Consider the following 23161-nt stretch of genomic DNA (forward strand, 5'->3'; position numbering starts at 1 on the left):
TAAAATAATTTTTTTTTCCCTCGTTCCCCGTAAATGTGCTGTAACTTTTTCAAAAATAAACATATCAATATAATTTTTTTTTTATAGATGCTTGATGTCTTTACCTATCATTTGGTATATTTTTTTTTGTAAATTTGACCCTTTATCTGCCCACAGGAGGGGATTTAAAAAGACAACTTTTTCAAAAAAAATTAACTTTTTCAACTTAACTTTTGAAAATGTTCCAGAAGGTCTGACACTTTTATATATATCTTAAATTAAAGCTAATGTAATATACTTTATTTTGAAAAAAAAAAATTTGACCTCTGGACTTGTCTTCGTGGTGAAAGTTGACATCAAAGTTAATAAAAAATTACGATTTTTGTAAAATAATTTTTTTTTATATTTTTAACTTAATAATGCTCTAACTTTTTCAAAAATGAACATATCAATATAATTTTTTTTTATATAGATGCTTGATGTCTTTACTTATCATTTGGTATATTTTTTTTGTAAATCTGACACTTAACCTGCCCACAGGGGGGGATTTAAAATGACAACTTTTTCACAAAAAATTAACTTTTTCAACTTAACTTTTGAAAATGTTCCGGAAGGTCTGACACTTTTATATATATCTTAAATTAAAGCTAATGTAATTTACTTTATTATGCGAAAAAAAAATTTCGGACTTTATTTTATCTTCACGGTGAAAATGGCTACCGAATGCTATTTTCGTGTGAAAATTCTCGATTTTATTTTTTATATTTTTAAATTTATAATGCTATAACATATTGAAAAGTATATGGATGAACACAATTTTTTTATGAAAAATAATATTTTTTAATAATAACTTTTTCATTTGACATACTTTATCTTAATCAAGATATTAATAAGGAACTAGCAGATCATGTAGCTTTTGGAATAATATACCAATTTTTTTAAAATTAAACACTATCTAAAGGTTTGCATCGAAGCGTTTAGTTTTGATAGTGATTTTAATCACTGTCAGATATCATTATACTTGATCCAACTATGCCACGTCACCACTGTGCCGCGACCCCCTTGTGCTGGGTTTTTTTGTTAGATTTCCGTATTCCATTAATATTTTCATTAATTTGTTGTTGATGAATGTGAGGCACATAAATATATGTAATTAATATTTAATATAATAATATGATAATTTTTTAATATGTTTATTTATAAGTTGACACGTTGTGTTTTTATGAATTTTATTTGTTTGACACATATTGAAAGAAAATATTTTACTTTTCAAAATTTCTAAGTTAAGTTATCGTTTATNTACTTTTCAAAATTTCTAAGTTAAATTCCAAATTTGTTGATCAACCAATAGTGCACCCGACAATTGTCTTAGAGATATAAGCTACTTTAAATATTATTAACTTATAGTTGTATGTATGTACGAGACTGTTTTAATAACAAATTATGTCCATATTTTTATAATAGAATTCAAAACTTATACTTTTTAATAAAAAAAATTTAATACTCATTAATAAGAAATTTGTGTAAGTTAACTTCTTATAAATGTGTAATAAAGTTAATGATATTTTTTAACTAAGTCTTACGAATTTTTTTAATAATATAAGAGATAATAATTTTTGGTTTTTTTTTGTGCAATAATTCTTTGTTGATCTACTTTACGAGAAAAAATTCATTTTGACTCTCATTCCTTATAGATTAAACTATCATCAATTTTTATTTTTCAAATGACAACCTATATTTTTATTTATTTTATGAAGGTTTGATTGAATAAACAAAACATCTTTATAGAAAAATTTTCATTACTTTAAGCATTGTTTAATACAGAGTGATCGTTAATAATCTATAAGAGTCAGTTCCTATTAACACAATAAATATTAAAAGCGTAAGAATGTATCTAATATATTTCATTAAGCATAATTAAAGAATATCCTTGTATAATTTTAAAAAATATAAAATATTATAATTAACATAAAATTTAATTAAATTCTTTTAAACTACTATTTTTGATAAGTTAACAAGTGCTGTCAAAGATATAGATCAATTAAAATGAATAAATAAAATAAAATGTCATATTATTATTTTAATTATCTAGTCTTTGATATTTAGTTTCACAAAATAGTATTTCATAATTAACTTAAAATAATTGTTAAAAATATATTTGATTTAATTTTACATTTTTATAACAATATATCTTTTTAATAAATTGTGTGTTAAACTCTTTAGATAAGGAAATTAAATAATATATTATTTAAACTTCCAAATTTTCAGGTAAATTTAAATACAAATAAATATGCATTAAGTGTATTATCATGAAAATTAATTATTTTGTTATCATATACAAAAAAATTTGTATATCTAGATAAAACTGTTAACAATAATATTCATTTAACATTTTTATAATGCTATTTTTATCATAATTCATTTAAACTCAAATTTTAATGGAAGTAATTCTTTTACACTGGTCACTAATACTTTAGAACCAGCTGTCTGGTATAATAAAATAATAATATCATGGTTAAGTTTTGTAAATTCACTTAAAAATTGTCTACAGGCTCCACAAGGAGCCACAAATTCGTTATTATTATTAGCAGATACAGCAATTTTTACAAAAGATTGTTTTCCATCACTCACAGCTTTCACTATAGCTGTGCGTTCTGCACATATAGACAAACCATAAGATGCATTTTCTACATTACAACCAGTAATTACAGTACCATCATCACATTTCAGAGCAGCCCCTACTTTAAAGTTGCTATAAGGAATATACGCTTTTTCCCTGGCTGAAACACTTTTAGATACAAGGAGTTGATCTTCAGTGCCTAATATAAACATATAGAATCTTATAATTAAAAAAAAATTCATAGACTTAATTATTATCACAAATGATTTCAGTCTTCATCGACAACTATGTATATAAAATATTACTTTAATAAGAAAAAAATTTACTTAATTCATTTAATGAGACAACTTGAAAACTTTTGACAGGAGACTCCATTTGAAACATATAGAGTAATTAAAAATTGAATTTCAAACAACTTGATATGTAATAATCAAATACAAATGAAAAACTAACACTTTATACAAGTACTCATATGTTTAATACGTTTAAATGAGATAAAATAGTTGGTTAACATCTTTCTTATAGATAAAAACTAAGAAATTTATATTATGATAATTTTAATTGACTTAATTACCTTGAATTTTAATAACAAGTATTGTTAATTTTTACATACCAGTGCATTACTATTAGACAGATGTTTCATTTGTTCTGTGATAATGATAAGGTACTGTTTAGGCTAAAGGTTCTGTTATCTTGTACAGATAATGTTCATTTTATCACTGGGACTACTAAAAATATTGGAGGGGTAGATCAACAAGCTAAACATTAGTACATTGTTCATCTGCTACAACTTGTCGAAAGTTGCTCAGATATGAACAGTTGCAATTGTTGTACAATCACTTTTAAATTTATAATTATTTTCTTTAATTTACAATGAATTCATTTAAAAATCATGCACACTCTATTATTAATTCTGACGAAAAAAATTAATATAATAGTTTGAAAAATATGAAGTATATGTAATAGTTGCACTATGTATGTATTGAAAAGTATCGAATATTTTTTTTTTTGTAATAAAACTGTTATGGAAAGTAAGATAAAAAATTAAAACTACTTATATTGATAAATAAAAAGAACGAGCATTTTATGTATTGACCCCCAGACACTGTAACATAAATGAAAAAGTAAACAAAGAACAACCGATAGACCAACATTCAACAAAACTTCTACAGATATAAAAAACATAGACATATGGGATAATAGCAAACTATTAGATAAATCAAAATATTTAACTTAACGAAATCAAAAGCTCAATATACTCCTGGAAAAACATAGTATTGAGAAGAAATAACACTGTAATACAGAGACTTCGCATAGGATATACGAAATTAACTTATTAACATCTTATGAAAATAAAGGAACCACTAGTTTGTGAAACAAGCAGAGTGAGGATTACTGTCATATACAGAATATAGAAAATGTACAATAGATCACAAAAACCTTTAAATACAAATAATAAAATCCTTAAAAAACGCTCAACTTCGACAAAATATATACATCTATTTAATTTAGATTATAAATATCATTGTGCCAACAAAGCAGCCAATCTTGTAAATATCATAAAAAAAATTTGTCTGATCAAACCTTTTTTGTATGATACACTGCTTTTGGTAAACATCTCGTATTTTTCATTATCGGGAAAATTGTTTAGTAATTATGAACAAGTAGGTCTCAGAGGATAAATGAATAGGAGGGTAATCAGAATTTAGTGTATAAGGAAAATAATTATTTAACATTCTTACGGAACTAAAAATATATTTAATAAAAATAAAGTTCAGTACAGTGAGGAAGTGGCAAATTTGGGACAAGTATTAAATGATATAAAAAAACATTTTTGACCCAAATCTGTTAAGTTTTACTTAAATAATTTTTTTTTTTTTGCTCAATTGAAAATAATTTTTTCTTATTTTTATAATTGAATACAACTACGGGGACATTTTTTTAAAATATTGTGGTACGTTTCAATAGCCTTTAATTTAATATAGTATAAAAAAATCGTAATAGTTTCGTAACATTTTCAAAAATCGATTTATTAACAAAATTTACATACATTAGTCTCTTTAAAACCCTTCCTGTACTTAAGTTATTTATTCAATTTTTACAAAAAGTTTATTAAAACAAAGCTCATATTCTATTCTATATTGAGTTAAAATTTCGAAAGGATCAATGTTTTTAAAAAAGTTTTAAATATAGACAATTTTTTTTATAATGCTGTTTTTAATGGTAGCGTAATTTAGACATAATTTTTAAAATTCTAAAATTGAAGGTTTTTTTTCATTTTGACTATGATAGGTTCAGCTAGAATAAACTCAGGTTCTCATCGAAGCTAATAAACAATTTAGTAGTGGGTAATAATATGTATTTAACTAAAAATCACTAGAGATTATTTAACGTAACAATTTTAAATATTTTAAGATAACATAATAGATATCACACTTTGGTATAATAGTTACATAATAAAAAATTGGTGGTGCTAATTATACAAAAATAATAAAATAAATATCACAATAATAAAAGAGGATAGTTTTAAAATCATTATTAATAAAACATACAAAGTTAAACTAACTTGAAGAATTTCAATATTACTCTATACAATGCATCAAAATAATAAAAAACTATATGTACAATTTAATTTTACATTTAAAATAAAATACTATAATTTTAAAATGGTTCAATATGTTATGTATAACTAAAATAGGTACCTAGAATATAAGTCTTCATTGTTTAGTTCAAATTCAGAAAGAATTATTCAACTATTATTCAGTTTTTCAATACTTCCTTAACATAAAATAAAATAACAACATAAAAAATTGATTATTAAATTCATAAAAAAAATTGTTTTTAAGAATGATTAAATAGGTACAAGAAGTAATTTTTGATTAATCATTAACTTTTTTTTACTATATATACAGGGATGTTTTTTTTTATCATAAATCACTCAATTACTTACAGAATAAATATAACTTAAACATTTTTTTTTTGGCTATCTTTAGTTACACATTCTTGAATTATTAAGTATGTGATACTTTTTAAGTTCATCTGTTACACTTTGTTTTTTTAAATTGGAACACATATTTTGAATTTAATAAAATATTTTATATCAATTCAAAAATTTGAAACTTTAAATGTTTATATCAAATAAATGATATCTAACTAATAAAGTTATATTAAAAATTCAGATCTCATTTACTACTAAATTAAAAACTCAAATATTTAATTAAATTCAAAATATGTGTTCCCATTTAAAAAAAAACAAAGTTGAAACCCTTACAAAGTATAAGGGATGAACTTAAAAAGTATCACAAAGTTAAAAATTCAAGAATAATCTATAACTAAAAATAACTAAAAAAAAGAAAATGTTTAAGTTATATTTATTCTATAAGTAATTGAGTGGGTTATGATAAAAAAAATCACTCTGTATATATATATATATATATATAGACAGAATGGAACAGATCTAACTGACATTTCATATAACTTATCTATATAACATTTTATACTTTTTTTTTTAATCAATTTTTACAATATAGAACTATATTTAAAATATGTTTTACGTTATTTTTTGCAATCACAAAAAATATTTTAAAAATTAATTTTTTTATTAAATTTTTTTGCAAGATTTGAAGATAGCCATTTTATAGATAAGTTAAAAAAAATTTTTTGGTATCAAAAACTCTTATTTTAATTCTGTAGTTACGTTTATACAGCATTTTTAAGTTTGTTAAATTTTGATTTTTTTTTTACAATTTTCCCATGGTTTCAAATGTTAGTCGATATTATATTGAGTAAACATTTATTACGTTATTCACTAGTTACAGTTCGCGATTTCTTTTCCATGAAATAACAAGTAGTAGTATAAATAAGAATATTAAAAAAATTATAGAAAACATGTTAAGTTATTAATTAAATAAGTTAATATATCATACATTTTAACGTGTATAATAGTGAATAAGTGTATTGATTATCAAATCTTCTAACAAGGAATATCCTATAATAAAATATGATTACAATGATAGAATCACTCAAATTAATAATTGTTATCACTTTTAACTTGGCTAACCACCGAACAATCGTAGTTGACATACGATGTTTCTATTTTTATAGAATAAAGATTAGAGATAATCATTTCTGTATAAATAGGCCAGTCAACGAAGGAAAAATGGCGGAAAAAATTCCCAACCAAATTTTTTTTTTTTTAAAAAGTTGAATTAAGATATGTATAATGACATACTGAAAGTCCTCATCGATTGGACTTGAGCTTTTTTTTTTACATCCTCGCAAAAGTTCAAAAATATGAGCTTTTTTAATTTTCTCAAAAAATATTTAACTTACAAAAAAAAGTTTCGTACAAAAGTTGTTTAAAAAACAATTTTTTAAAAAAGGTATCTTATATATTTTTATTTAAACAAATATTTTTCGAGTTACATTACATTTAATATGAGTACTAAAATTTATTTTCCAATTTTTTTCATTTCATCGAGACTACCTCGAAGTTATATAATAATAGGTTAATTCTTGAAAACAAAAAATTATTAGATCTAAATATATGGACTTGGTATTTGAAAAGCTTGGGGATTTATCCACGTTTGCAATTTAACCATATAACCTGGAAGGTCACTAAGCACAAATTTTGAAAACCTACACTGGAAAAACATCTTCCTATGTAAAAAACTCGACTGATTTTGGGGAAAAATTGCAACAAACCGACTGGGAAATGGAGACATTCTGGTCAGCTTCGAGGTAGTCTCGTTATTCACAATGGTACCAGTAAAGGACACACTGAATATCATAAAAGAACAACAATGATTAGACGAAAAACTACATAGTTTACTGGAATTGTGCACCAAAACAATGCAAACATGGATAAATCCTCAAGCTTTTCAAATAATATGACAATCCATGAAAGTTTCAACATATTCATAATATGGACTTGGTATTACATCTTCAATCTGAAGATGAAAAAGATATTTTTGGGTATATTTATTTGAAAAATTCTTAATTTGTCAAAACGTAGTTGAAGAATCAACAATATCTATTGATGTAATTAACTTTATGAAGAAAAGTAATAGAGCTTTTCCGAACTTAGCCATTGCTCCTAGGATTTTTTTATGAGTCCCAATAACTTAGTATACTACAGAACGCAGAATAAATACTAGAAATTAAAATTGAGTGTTGAAAATTATGTTGTTTATGGATTTTCCATAATACGCAAATTGTAAATTTTGTAAATTCTATAAGTAGCGTTAAAATTATTTCTCCATCATAAAATTTTCACCAAACGTTTTAATTGCGCAAAGGAAAGTACTATGTAAATTTGAAAAAAATTCGTTCAGTCACTTTTGTGTAATGAGATGATAAAGTTGGCTATTTTCAGCAAACCTTGCATGTTCAAGACCGTAAAACGATACAAAAAAAATTATAAATCAATTCAAATATGATATGGGTTAAAAGAATATTACTAAAAGTTTCTCAAAAAAAAAAAAAATTTTAATTACAAAATTTTTTGTCCTTCAAATTTTGCTATTAAAATACTGCAAAATTTAAATAAAAATTTCGATGTTCAAAAAAATTCAAAATTTATAAACTTAAGAATGAAATTGAAGTACTATTTAATATGAGTAAAACAGTGCTAGTTCCACAGTGATAGCTTATTTGGATGTGAAGTTATAGGCTCTAGAACATAGGCTGTTTTTTCATGTTTTTAATTATAAAAAATGCACTATCTGGTAAAAAAACAATTATAAAAAAAATAAAATATTATTTTTGTTGTCAATGACTTTTAAGATGTCTATGANATAAAAAAAAAATATTATTTTTGTTGTCAATGACCTTTAAGAAGTCTATGATATAAATTTCTGAACTATACCAGCACACACATTAGGTGATTTCACATGGAATAACCCACAACTTTTGAACGAAACTTTTTTTTGTAAGTTAAATATTTTTTGAGAAAATTAAAAAAGCTCATATTTTTGAACTTTTGCGAGGATGTAAAAAAAAAAGATCAAGTCCAATCGATGAGGACTTTTAGTATGTCATTATACATATTTTAATTCAACTTTTTTTTAAAAAAAAAATTTGGTTGGGAATTTTTTCCGCCATTCACTAAACTACTCCTTTGTGACTGGCCTAAAAGCGCGTTAAAGGTTATTATTATCCAGAGAAAAGAAATCGTATAACAGTACTACCAGTAAATAACGTAATAAGACAATGTTTACATGAAAATGATTTACAATTTTCCTATGGTATCAAATGTTAGTCCATATTATGTAAAGGACAGAAGTAAAGAGTATAAAATGTTATAAAGATCATAAGTTATATGAGTTATCAGTTACATCTGTTCCATCTGTATATTATATCATTATTTTTTACCAAGAGAGTTTTTAATATCTTTTACTGAAATTTTTCTTGCTTGAATCCAAAGCCAAAGTGCGACAAATATGGACCATGTTTTTAGAGGACCAAAAATAGTAGCAATAGAACCATATGCTCCCCAGAACCACAGACAACATAAACTTTGCCAAGCCATTAACAAAAAAAATATTACATCCACACAGATAAAAGGAGATGTAAAAAATGAAAATTTTATGTTAACCATTGATTGCATTCTAAATAAATAATACTGAATTGATATATATTAATACTAAAAGATAATTTCATTTATACTTAATATCCAGGTGATGACCAAGTATACAATTTAAAGGTAACTGAAAAGTAATTATCTGAAAAAGAAAAACATACATAAAACTTATTCAGAATATTTTTATAAACATTCATGATAGCTCTAACATATTCACATATACAGAGTAATTAATTTTTCATTGACTACCAATTTAAAATAATTAAGAGAATTTTTTTTGGTTGTAATATTTATTTTTCAATTTATGTATTTAATTTTCTAATAATTAGATGCCTGCAGATATTTTTCTGCAGTCTAAATAACGTAACTAATTAATATTATAAACTATTTTTAATAAGTTTAGAAATAAACAAACAATACATTTTACTTTCCTATTCATTGATCTTACAAAATTGATCCTAACTCCCCCAAATAACATTTATGGTTTTAAAATATTTGTTAGTAACTGTTACCACAGAATTTGTTTTACATTGACAAAACTCTAATACATATCAATAGATTGGTAGCTAGGGTGTATATATGTATTGTATTTTTTATTATTTGATTTTTTTGTTAATAAACAAATAATCCCAGGTATGGCACCTCCTACACCACTTTGATTGTCCCTATTAATTTAACTAATAATAAATTGAAATATAAATACTACAAACCAAAAAAATTACTATTATTTAAGGAAAATTTAATAATTCATAATTATGTATAATAAAAATTTTTTTTAAACAAAATATATTAACCTGTGCAAATCCATAAGCATAAGTAAGAGGATCCTTGATAAATTTTCCATTGATATAAATACCCCATGGAAAAATCCACCCAATACTATCTGTTAATAAACCACCAACAGCCCAAGGTCCTGTTTATATGAATTAAATAAAATATTATTAAAAACAAAATATATATAAATATTGAAGTTAACTCTAATTTTGTTTTTTGTTGTCATCTTAACTAAGAAACTTAATTCTCATATGAAAGAGGATGGAAAAAACTTTACAGTTCAGCAGTATGAAATCAAACCTTGATACCTGAGTATCAAGGCATGACACATTCCAAACCAAGCTATACTAACTGCTTATAATGAAATTTAAAAATTTAATTGAAGTGTTCAAAAACATTAGTAACATAAATTAGAATGAAATATTACCTAGACATAGAATAATTGAATATATTGTTAATGGATAAAACATACAGTTTAAGCTTGTCAATAAAACCATTTTTCTGGAATATTTGCTTATTAAGGTTCTTTGAGTACTGTAGCTAATGTGATCTATTAAACAATGAATAAATAAACGTACACACACACATATATATATATATATATATATATATATATTAGTTTAAAACTTAATAAATATAATGTAATGTCTGAGGGTTTAATAATTACTAAAAAAATTAATTAAATAAAAAATAGATAAAAATGACCAAAAAAATTTATGGTAATTTAAAGTACAAAAATTTAAAAAAAAATATATATTCCCTCTAAAATAAATTGTAAACTAATAGTAAAAAACATAAAATATTAATTTATGTTAAATTTTACAGTATACTTATTATTTATAATAAATAAATTGTAATTTTTATACATCAATTACATAGTAATTTAGAGTAATAAATAAAATTAAATTTAAAAGAAATTTTCATTTTATTGCTTTAAATTAAAATAACCGTACAAAAATCTTTATGTATTATGGGATTATAAAACCAAATATAATAAGTAACATTTTAACAATTGAATGATAGTAAAAACCCAATAGCATAATTTTTATAAGGGATATATACAGGATATTTTAGTTATATCTAGTTTAATATAGCTAAAATTAAAATATAAAGATATACTAATATAGCTAAAAATTATTTGCAACAAATCAACAATAAATTTATTTTTAAATTGAATAATTTTCAAATGATAATAACTTACACTTTGTACACTTGCTAATAAATCGATAAAATAAAAGAGGTAAACAATTTGCTACAATTGCAGCCATAAATATAGTCAAAAGCTGTAACAAAAATAATTGAATTTTATTAAAAAGTATTGTAATGTGATAAATAATAAAATCTAATAAAAATTTACATGCCAAATAACACCAATTTAAAGATATTAAAAAGAAAATAAATCACTAACCACATTTGGAAAGTATAAATTTAAAGGCCATTGTGCGAAATTTTTTATTATAGAAATGTTACTATCTAAAGTAAAGGATTGACTAATTTCATGTGTTCTTCCTTGTACATCTTCGACTCTAACCTGATAAACCAAAATTATTTAAAAATTAATAGCAATGTTTTTTTAATTGTGATTTTCATGCAAATTATTTATAATCCCTAAAATATGTTATATTTGAAAATTATAGTTTTAAACAATAAGTAACTTTATAAAAGTAATATTTTATGATATAAAACATAAGCGAATCGAATATTATATCTAAAGATTATGATAACTTATTTTTGTTTTTTACAGTTTTTAAAATTCAGTACAGTTATGAAATCTGATACTCTTATAAAATTAAAAATAATGATAAGGCCTATTGTAGAACAATTTAAGACATTATATTTTTTTTTTTAGCTTTCCTACAAAATGCACTTTTGAAGATGTATAAGTTGCTTAATACATCAACCTGTAATCAAAAATAAACATAATATCCTTTAAAAAGAAATTCTGGGATTCCATATTATTTAGGATTATTCCAGCAAGTTTAGTTTTAATATAATCGATATCTAAAAATATACAGTTAAATTGTCAGTTACATTAAATTTAATACATTTTTAACCTTAAAGTTAATTTCCTAGTCACTTGAAAAACAAATCAAAATTTTCTTAATTTATTTTTTGATTACTCGCAAATATAAAACTAACTATAAAATATAGAACTTTTAAAATATCAATTTTATATTCTTTTAGTAATAAAAACTTAGAATAATTTCTGTTCATAGATAAATATTAATTGTGTTAATAAATTAAAAGTTATTTTATAATATTCCATTAAAAATTATTTTTTGTTTAAATACATACATGAATAGTATGAATTCCTTGAATGTATTGATTTGCATTCCATTCAGTTACATACATAGGACTATTATTTCCCACATTAATACAATTTTTCCATTCCATTTCAGAATTTATCTTAACTAAAACATTTTGAATGGTATCCAGAGAAAATGCTAATATTCTACATTTAAACAATTTATAAGTAAATTAAAGAGTATAATGTTTGATTCAGAATAATAACAAATAATTACACACTAAACTAATTAAAATATATTAAAAAATCTTGTTTAAAATAATATAAAAATTCGGAATATAAAAATTAAAATATACTATCAGTGAGTAGCATAAATATAAATAATGATACAAAATCAAAAATCTTAACTGCAAATATTTGTGCTTCAGTTATTCTTAATAAACTTTAATTAAAAAACAAATCTTCTATGATTTTTATTTATACTCAATTAAAATTTAAATAGCAGAAATATATATTTTTAAATTTTATAAAATACTTAAAATCTGTATACATAATCTAATTTTATGCTGCAATAACTGACACTACTTTCAATGTATATATTTATAAAATTAAAATATATAATTTTAGTAAAACTATTAAAATAACTAAAACATTATAGCACCTATTAATAAAAATTAAAAATGTTTCAACCTGATAAATTTATTATTCATAATTTGATCTTCAAGTGTTTCTACGGAATTTACGTATAACCATGGTATTTTAGGATTTGTAATTAATACAACTGGCCATTTTCCATGTCGAACATCAGTAAATGAAAGCGATCCTCTATCAAATGCCAATAACCTAAACCTATAAATCAAATAATATAACACCTGATTAAAAAAAAATAATAGTTTTAAGAAATAAATATTTCAAATATATAATTTTATTTGATATCATCAATATGAATACAATTATTCTTTGATAATAATAATAATAGTACATTCAATATACATTAAATGGGGTTATTGAATTCTTAAAAAAAAATATATTTAAATGGACTTATACCATTTAGGCCTAATCACTAAAAACATATAAATACATTCTGTTTTTAAACAAAATTAAAAAAATCAAAATATTAGGAAAACTCTTACCTTCAAATATTACAATCTCATTTTAAAATTTTTTGATTAAGTTTGATGTTTGATCATGATACATGTTCAAATTTATTGACTAAAAGTGATCCTATATTATTTCTAATACCACTATAGAACACTAAATTATTAATTGTAATTTTTATCTAAACTTCTTACAAAAGTTGTTCCATCCTATTATTTTAGAAGTCATAATATGTGAACTTATTATACTAATATCAACTTAATTTTTCTTAATGGTAACATATTTATCTTCAAAATAAAATTAAAAATTAATAAAAAAAAAAAGTTCCAGGCCATAAAAATAAAGCCCAGATTTTTTAAGAGAAAGTCTGATTCAACTTAAATAAAAATGTAAAATTTTAGGCCTGATCTGAACCATAAAATCAATATTAATATTAATATTTTCCAACTTTTATACAAGGTTCAAAACAGATTGGGCTAACCATGCCTAAACTGGTCCTGATTTCATAGTTTAGATCAGGCCAGTTTAGAACTTAATTGAAAAAAAAATGAACCAAGTTGGGTTGAATCAATAAAATTTTGATATTGGATTGTGTACAGTCATCAAATGAAAAAAAAAAATTACATAAAACATTATTTTCTTTGAAAATAAAATTTAATGAATAAAACTTAAACAATTATTAAAACCCTTTAAATTAAAGTCTTTGAATAGATCATGTCAAATGGGACTTGATTGTTTTTTTTAAATTTGATCCAAGCCGGATTAGGCTTAAAATTTTGATTGGGTTGAAAAGGATCTGAATGAAATAAATTTTGGATCAAATTGAGCCCAAAATGTTATTTTTATACTTAGTTTGAATTAGTTTAGGCTTCTAAAAAAAAAAGTCAGCCATATTTTTCATACCCAAACTCATCCCGGGCAACTATTACTAGACAAACACTTCAAAATTAAATAATATTCTCCTTAGCCTTTATCCCATTTATTTAGGGTCAGTTTTAAATTCAATAATTTTTCAGAACTTTTAAATTGGCTGACATAACCTCATTATGGCTTGGGGAATTAGTAATAAAATAATATTTTATAATATTAGACGTTAGAAAAACCGACATAGTTTAATTTTATTACTTACATTCTTCCATCTTTCCAGTCTCCTAATTCTAATTCTGCAAACCCTTCTTTATGAATAGTATACATTTCTGGTACTAATCCAGCTAATGTATGTAAATGACCACATAAATACACAATTGATTTAGAACTTTTGCCAATTATTTTCCGAATCTAAATTATACATAAAATTATATTCAAATTTGATTTAAATAATTTAGAAGACATTATATTTACAGTTTCATTTCCTTCTACAAGAATGCATGATGTTGGATAGTGACCAAACCAAATAACAGGATCTTTGTTGTTTTTTATCATTTTTTTCAAATTATTTATTTCATAAGAGTTCAGAGTTCCAATAAAATTAAATGGTCTTTTTATTCCAGGTTCTAAACAAGCATCAACACCAATAAATTTTATTCTCATTCCTGCTTGATTTGTAACTGAATAACTATATGATCGAGAGTATTTCTTGCCTTGAATAGAATATTTTTTATAGAAATTATTGGATGAATATTCATTTAGCACATCAAAACTATCTGAAAACCATTCATTTTCATTAGTTAAATAATAGTTATTAATTTATATACAAGAAAATTTTAATTATAAAAAATTTGATCTCTATAACAGGAGCCTATCTTTTAAGGGATTTTAGGCTATAATGTTGACAAATCAGCTTTATAAATGTTGAATATAGTATGTTAACTATATTACAATGAAAATAAATTATCCAAGTTTTATCACATAAATGAGTTTTCTTTCAATGAATAAAACTAGCGTATAATAGTATTCACCTTGATCCATTTATTTTATAGTTTGATAGACTACACTTATCAAATATTTTAACTTTGACTTGTAGTTATCGGTTATACTCTATCTTTATTTTTTTTTGTGTCAAAATACAATTACTTCACTCCTTATAGTCTGAGTTTACTTAATGATACATCAAAAAATCACAAAATACATCTATTTGAAGCTATTAGCCTAATAATTTTGAAAAATTCCCCCCAGTCATCGTATCACAATATAGGGAAATGTGTTCAAAAAATTACAATGATAAACAGTTCAGTTTCGATTATTGTAGAAGTAATACGTTCTTTTCATAATGGTTGTTACTAGTTTATTTCTTGTAAAATTAAACTTGACACACCATTGAAAAAGAATACTTTGTCTTTGTTAATTTCAAATATTAATAAGTAATATACATTAACTGATGTTATGAAGAAATTAAAAATTATTGAAGCATTGAAGCCATTGTTAAAATGGCACAAACAATACAATTATGTAAAATTAAACAAAGAACTACAAGCAAACATCAAAAGAATACTTATCAGTTTGGTTTTGTGAATGTTGTGTTGGAGCCAATTATGGCAAAGTTTAAAATTTAATGGATAGCAGGAAATTGGATGACCGGTAGTGCAAAACTTAATAGCAAAGCTGATGATGACGATGACTGGCAAGACACCGAGAACTAAAGTGTAATGAAGAAAGATGTGTACAAATTTCAGGACAACAGAGCTGCACACAAGTTAAATATTTGCTAAAGAACAAACAGGAAAATAATATGGCGGCAGCACTATAAATACGAAAGAAAAAAGGTCAAGCATGAGCAGAAAAATAATTACATTGTTATATATAAGTGTTACGCGGCCGAATATTAACTCAAACCTACATAGAGGCAGTCAAAATAATCGAGGGACTCGCCAATCAACTGACCACCAGTGCCGCCACAAATAAAACCGCATCTGTATCTAGCAAATAGTCAAATATTAAAAATAAAAAGCTTACAGATTTTGTAATCTCAATATATATATAAAACTTATTATTGTAATATATGTAAACTTAAATTAGACAGTAATTTAAATGTAAAAAAGTGTATTTTCTGACTATTATCAAAATATAAGAAATTTACGTACTAAATTAAATACTCTAAAATTAATTATTCCTTTACAGAAAATCAGTGAGAGTACAGTAATGAACTCTATAAACTGTGTCAGCATTTCCTTACAAAAAAGTAAAGACCAATCAAACCCTCCATGCAAATTTCACACCAAAATGTATCTTTCTGAGGATGCATTTCTTTTTCTTGAATCTAGTTGACTTGGATTTCAAATGTAGCGCCTTTTTGAGACACCTACATATTTTTAATTGTATTTGTAAGATTATTGTATTTATCATACATACTATATTGTTTTGCTCATTTTTAGGTGTAAATATATTATTACAGTAAATATATATAATAAATAAAACAGTTAATGTTGTTATTTTTATTTTTAATTTTATCTTTATATTAAAATAATTTTTAAAAATTAATTTATCATTGAAAAATATTTATTGAGAATACATCACACATTTTCCTTGCCAATGTATATACTTCTTTGTATTATATATTACCTTTAAATACGTATATTTTTGTTTAAATTCATATATATTTTATGTTTCAATGCAATCATTAAACGAGCTACTGTGAAAGCTTAAAAACCATATCAATTTTTTTGTAATTTTTTAAAAATTTGATGTTTTAAAGAATTGAATATATAATCTTATGTCAAATTAAATTTAGTACAATATACTTAAAAATAAAAATAAAAAAACTAGCAAATATCTCAACTTTGAGGTTTTATTCACTAAAAATAGCTGCTTTTGAAGTGTTCTGCATAGTAATAGAATATTTGCATTATTCTAAATTATTTCAAATTAAAAATTGTTTAATGTGAAATATAATTTAAAAAATAAAAGCTTTCCTGTAACTTGATCTTTATGAGTAATCAGCCTCAAAAATCAATAATCATTTAATTGATTAAAAATAAATATTAATTTATTTTATAAAAGTGATTTTAATAACTGGAAATATCAATTAATTCTAATTTATATAATGCTTTCACAATGTGGACTTGCAGCAGAGCCTTGGGAAATACATGGGGTTTTAAACCAAGAGTTATGTATTGGTTATACACTTCAGTGATTAAACCTATGATATTGTATGGTCCCTAGTCTGGTGGACCAGAATAGCACTTGTCACAGCTAAGAAAAAACTTAGTCGCATACAGAAAATGGCTGCCATAGCCATCACTGGAGCATTAAGAACTACACCAACGGTCGCATTAGAGGCACTAATCAGATTGTCTCCTCTGCATCTAGAGGTTAAAGCTCACGCCAAAGCCACAGCACTAAGATTCCACAACTTAGGTATGTGGACTTTGCAGAGTGACACAGTAGAACACGGTAAAATAATAAAAGAGATAGACTAGGGCTTTTTGGAATACTCTTTGGACTATATCAAACCAATTCTTAAGAATAACATTCCCTACAAAGTGAAAATCACTACACGTAGAGAATGGAATATTAACCACCTGACTGAAAAAGGAGGATTTGTAATATATACAGATGGATCCAAAAAATCAGGAAAGGTAGGTTCTGGCATTTGGGGTCTAAAGCCACAAATAAATGTCAGTATGTCATATATAAGCACAACACCTTCTGTTTTCCAAGCAGAGGTGATGGCGATACTAGTAGGGTCTCAGAACCTGCTGGTATACAAGAATAGGAAGATAACTATCCTAAGTGACAGTCAAGCGGCTTTGAAAGCACTCTGTAATGATCAGGTGAATTCAAAGCTGGTCCTCGAATGTAGGAAAACTTTAAAATCACTATCGAGATTCAACAAAGGTAAACTAGCGTAGGTACCAGGACACAACAGTGTCACTGAAAATGAAAATGCTGACTTTCTAGCCAGGTAAGAAGCAAAGAACACCTATGTTGAACCAGAACTAATGGTAGGACTCACTGAGCAGTCGCTCAATGCACTACCCAAGAATTGGTGCAGAAAACACAGGAAAATCTGGAAGTACTTGGTAGTACCTAGACAATCAAAAATGTTTATCAAGATTCCCGGTCTACTGCTGGATGATCTTAATAGCACGACTAAACATCAAATTAAAACTTTGACTGATCTACTGACAGGGCATGGTCACTTGCTTAAACATCTTGACGCAATGGAGGTATCAGAATCACCATTGTGCAGGAAGTGTGGAGTAGAAGAGGAATACTCATTTTACATTATGTGCGAATGTGAAGCCTTGTCCATACTAAGATCAAACTACTTGAGTACTTTTCCTGAAAAAGAAGATATTAAAAACCAAAGACCCAGAGAAATACTTAATTTTGCCAGAAAGAAGGACTCCATAGGGAAGACTTGATGATCCACCCTTATACCATAATAGGTATAATGTAATAACATTTTGGTGCTAAAACTTAGGTGGGTAAACTGAATCAAGACAATTCGGTATGAGGTACGCAAAATGGACCAACAGGTCTAAGTGCATGGGAATTATGTCCACCTCGATAATAACTAAAACTAAAAACTATATTATGCTTCCACTCCACTGTTCTCAGACACTATTTTATTATTTATAAAAACAATAACTCCTCATACGGACAAACTTAATTTAGAATTTACAAAAACAAAAGAACTAAACAAAAAATTTCTAATTACTTTTAAACTACTCTTAGACAATACTCTAAATCTACAATCAAACTACTACATATCCTATAAACATCTTATATAAATAAATTAACTAAGAATTGTGAATTATAAATCTAATAACTGAAGTATAATTTTAAAATATGTATCATAAATTATAAATAAAGTTTATAATGTAATAGTTAGAAACGCCAGTCTCAAAAAAAAAGTTATAAATTATAAAAATAGTAATAAAATTAATAAAACTTAAAAATAAATTTAATAATAATTTAGACCCCAAATTACATGCTACCAATAACTTCTATAAATGATATAAAATGTCTAATATTTAAAATTATTTATAAAAATGAAAATCACTACATAATTAAAAGAAAGTTTCATCTTCTTAGGCCCTGATAATAATACATTAATTGATTATACAAACCATGATTTCCTCGAATATCTAACCATTTGGTTTTTTCAGACACTTTACTAGATATTAAAACATTATGATATGCTAACCATTCTTTTTCATATTGGGTTGAGCCTATTCCATTTTTATTTTTAGCATCAGTAAGGTCACCTAAAATTTTTACTTAGTTAAACTAAATTGAATTTATAATCTAAAAAGAATTTTAAGAAATTTATGATGAAATTCATATACTATCAAAAAATTATAAATAATGTTAAAAACTTTAAAATTATATCAAGTAATAATTGTATTATACCACTGGCTAATACAGCAGACGGTTTTATAGCATCAACAGTCAATTCACAAAATTCCTTTAATTCTGTAACTCGTCCCCAATCATGAAATATACTCAGATGTAAGTCTGAAATCTAGAAGATAAAATAAAAAAGTTTACTTCAAATAATTAAATATTCTTAATAGAAATTATAACTAGTTATTAAAAAAATTAATTTTAAAATTCAAATACTGAAATAAAAAATGATAGCTATAAAAACATATCAACTAAATTAACAAAAAAATATCTATTAGTATTATAAATATCTTGTATGATATATTATTAAAATTTATTTTAATTTATCATTAACTTCAATTTTGTTAATGTTACAATTACGTACCTGTAGAAACCATATAAGTCTATCAGTAAAATTATTCATTCTTATATTATATCAACCAATGTTTAATTTTTAACTGGATCACATTTTAAAGTGTAAATCAAACATGATTTATAGTTTAAATATTCCCCCCGTTCTCAAAGATGATAACATTTTTTTAAAAACCTAGCATACTATTTCTTATAACAAAGTCCAAGACAAAACGATAAATTTTTTATACACTAATATCACTCTTATCAATTACATCTTGGTCTGATTTACATTTATATACTAATATCACAGACTATATGAAACTAATTATCTTATCTATGATACTACCTATCAGGGATTAAATTCGTTATTGATAACGAATTGGATTTGGATCGAAATGGATTCGAATTAAATCATGTTCTACAATCAGTTAAAGAGCTAAATTATATTGAAGGACGAATGATTTCACTGCTATTACCATTTATGAAAGTATTTAAATGTCTCCGAGGGGCAGGACAGCTGAAAATTCAAGGTAATGTTGTTAACATACCGATTGATATGACATAAACAACAGTATTTTATCATGAAGAGAGTAAAATTTGACTGATATTAAAAAAATGAAATTAAAAAGAAAATCCTGTTTCAAACCACATTATTTATATCTAAATGTGTCATCCAATTTTAGTCGTCAGAGCTCTGATGGACCTTAGAAACCAACCGTTATACAGAGGTGCAGAAAATTGATAAAGAATCGTATAATCATTTGGTAAACCATATTCGATCAATTTCTAAAAACATGGACTTATTAATCAATGAAAAGTTTTATGAAGGTGTCAGTAAAGAGCTTGACAATCCTTTTTTTTTTCACAACCAGCATTATGGTGGGCCGCTCTGGAACTGCCATTAGGCATTACTTCAGGTATGCTGCACGCCTATAGATTACATGTAATAAATCATTTTCTAAGAATTTTATCATTATTTACCAGACGCTTAGGTAATCATATTTCCAATATCAAAGGTATCGCATAACTATAACGTTTTTTGATGTATGCATACCGTGATGATCATGTTTGTAGTATCCAAACCTGTTCTACCAACCTAAATTTGTCTGAACAAGATCTTCGACCTCTATAAAAGAACGTTATGCCATTTTCAAGCTCATTTACTTACTATTCTTTCTAAAGTAATTATACCAAAAAAGATATGTCTGATTATGTCTATTAGTTGTTCTGAAGCATTTGTAAATATGTATGACTTGCTGCCTTTAGATATAAAATAAAGTTAATAATGATATTAGATATATTTTTCATGTAAACTGTTTTCTACTTTCTTTTGTTTTACTATAATTTATGTTTAGAATTGTTTAAAACCTTATTAATTTTTTATTTAGATTAGAGTAATAAAAGAAACAATCAGACTACATTAAAAAAATATTCTAAATTAAGTGATCTGGAGGAGCACATACTATACAAAGTCATATCTATGAAAAATACAAACGCACAAAATGGGGCTGTCATTGTTGGCTGCCTATTCAACAATATGAATATGCTTATCCCGAGATTAAAACTAACTAATGAAGAAATTGAAGATTATAATATCAATGTTGATAATAAATTACATTTATTATATAGAAGCAAAAGTGGAAATGCATATTTGTTTGATTTTTAGTAATTTGTTAATATTTTTCTTTGTTTTTTAAACTTATTTATGCTAAACAAAAAAAAAAGCTATTATTATTCACTTGTAAGATTTAAAATTCAATAAAATATTATATTTTTATTTTATACAATTTTGTTGCATTTATCTACACTTTATGTCTTTGCGCATAATGATTAGAATATTAAATATGAATCTTTAGTACTAAACAGAACAAAGAAGGTATATAATTATACTTTACACATTAAATATATACAGCAAATTTAGTGATACTCTATAGTAATTGTAGCAGGTTGTTTCGAAGGGTACTGAACACCCTGTATATGATATGTAGTAGGCCCTTGATCTGACCATTTACCTGCTCCCAGGTGGGATTCAAAATGACAACCTTTTCACAAAAAATTAACTATTGAAAGTGTTCCGGAAATACTGACACTTTTATTTATACCTTAAATTAAAGCTAATGTAATATATTTTAATATGAAAAAAAAAAATATTTCGGATTTTATTTTGTTTTATCATCATTACAGTCTTGTAAAATTTACCTTTCAGCCTCATTGGAATTATTTTATCGCATAAGACACCAGACGCTTCTTTCTATTTCAACCACCTGCACTTAATTCTGTTTCTTACATCCTCGTCAATACCACCACTCTTTTGCACAACTGACCCTAAATACTTAAAACTCTTCAATTCTCCAATCACGTCCTCGCCTATTGTCATTGACCTCCTCATTTCACCTACCTCGTGTTCTCCTTTGTCAAACTCTTACTCTATATACTCTATCTTACTTCTACTTATTCTTAAACCCTTTTCTTCAAGAGCTGAACTCCACATCTCTAGCCTTTAATTAATTTCCTCCCTATTTTCTCCTATTAACACTATATCGTCAGCAAACAACATGCACCACGGCACCACTCCTTGTATTTCTATAGTAATTTCATCCATCACTATAGAGAATAAGTAAGGGCTTAAAGCAGAACCTTGGTGCACTCTTACTCTTACCCGAAAACCTTCTGATACTCCTCCTACGCTTTTTACCCAGGTACAAGTGCCATCATACATATCTTCTATTATATTAATGTACCTTTTCGGGACTCTTTTTCTCATTAATACTCACTTTAAAACCTCTTTCGGTACTCTCTTATACGCTTTCTCCGAATCTATAAATACCCCACACAGCTTTTTTTCTTTTCCCTAAACTTTTCTATAAATTATCTCACACAAAATGCTGGCTCCATTGTTGACTTATCAGGCATAAATCCAAACTGGTTTATAGATACCGATGTCTCATTTCTTATTCTCTTATCTATTACCTTTCCCAAATATTCATACTATGAGTCATAAGCTTTATGCCTCTATAATTTCCACACTCCTGTATGTCTACTTTACCTTTAAATATAGGCACCACAATACTATTCCTCCATTCATTTAGTATTTTCCCTTCTAATAAGATTTTATTTAAAAGTTCCTTCAATCACCTAATGCCAACACCGCCTAATATTTTCCATACTTCTACTGGCACTTCATCTGGTCCTACTGCTTTATTCTTTTTCACTGATGCCACAGCCTCCCATACATCTTTCTTGC

The 23161-nt window shown here is 25.1% G+C and overlaps 2 protein-coding genes and 1 long non-coding RNA gene across 4 annotated transcripts; 1 reads left to right on the top strand and 2 right to left on the bottom strand.

The window, feature by feature from the left end:
* Positions 1-1862: 1862 nt before the first annotated feature.
* LOC126894198 (cytidine deaminase-like) lies at positions 1863-3205 on the bottom strand. Its single transcript, XM_050665029.1, has 2 exons — positions 2926-3205; positions 1863-2798 (listed from the first exon to the last, which is right to left on the bottom strand). The coding sequence occupies exons 1-2, from the start codon at positions 2981-2983 to the stop codon at positions 2398-2400; spliced, it is 459 nt and encodes a 152-aa protein (XP_050520986.1). The 5' UTR covers positions 2984-3205; the 3' UTR covers positions 1863-2397.
* Positions 3206-4803: 1598 nt separating this feature from the next.
* On the bottom strand, positions 4804-20192 carry LOC126894183 (transmembrane protein 62-like). Of its 2 annotated transcripts, XM_050665006.1 has the most exons (14): positions 19949-20191; positions 19591-19702; positions 19308-19445; positions 14638-14939; positions 14426-14574; positions 12889-13047; positions 12249-12405; positions 11362-11484; positions 11155-11236; positions 10381-10503; positions 9974-10092; positions 9266-9321; positions 8972-9207; positions 4804-5377 (listed from the first exon to the last, which is right to left on the bottom strand). In XM_050665006.1, exons 1-14 carry the CDS (start codon positions 19985-19987, stop codon positions 5349-5351), a joined length of 1824 nt encoding a protein of 607 aa, XP_050520963.1. In that variant the 5' UTR covers positions 19988-20191; the 3' UTR covers positions 4804-5348. The 2 variants fall into 2 exon arrangements, with proteins under 2 accessions (XP_050520963.1, XP_050520964.1); XM_050665007.1 differs by lacking the exon at positions 4804-5377 and having other exon boundaries at positions 9039-9221; positions 19949-20192.
* Positions 20193-20297: 105 nt separating this feature from the next.
* On the top strand, positions 20298-21654 carry LOC126894200 (uncharacterized). The gene is made up of 3 exons (XR_007701334.1): positions 20298-20834; positions 20902-21098; positions 21306-21654. It is a non-coding gene; the product is annotated as an uncharacterized LOC126894200 (long non-coding RNA).
* The last annotated feature ends 1507 nt before the right edge of the window (positions 21655-23161 follow it).

Source organism: Daktulosphaira vitifoliae, unplaced genomic scaffold (genome assembly GCF_025091365.1).
Source record: "Daktulosphaira vitifoliae isolate Bord-2020 unplaced genomic scaffold, ASM2509136v1 Scaffold_1, whole genome shotgun sequence".
Lineage (NCBI taxonomy): Eukaryota > Metazoa > Arthropoda > Insecta > Hemiptera > Phylloxeridae > Daktulosphaira > Daktulosphaira vitifoliae.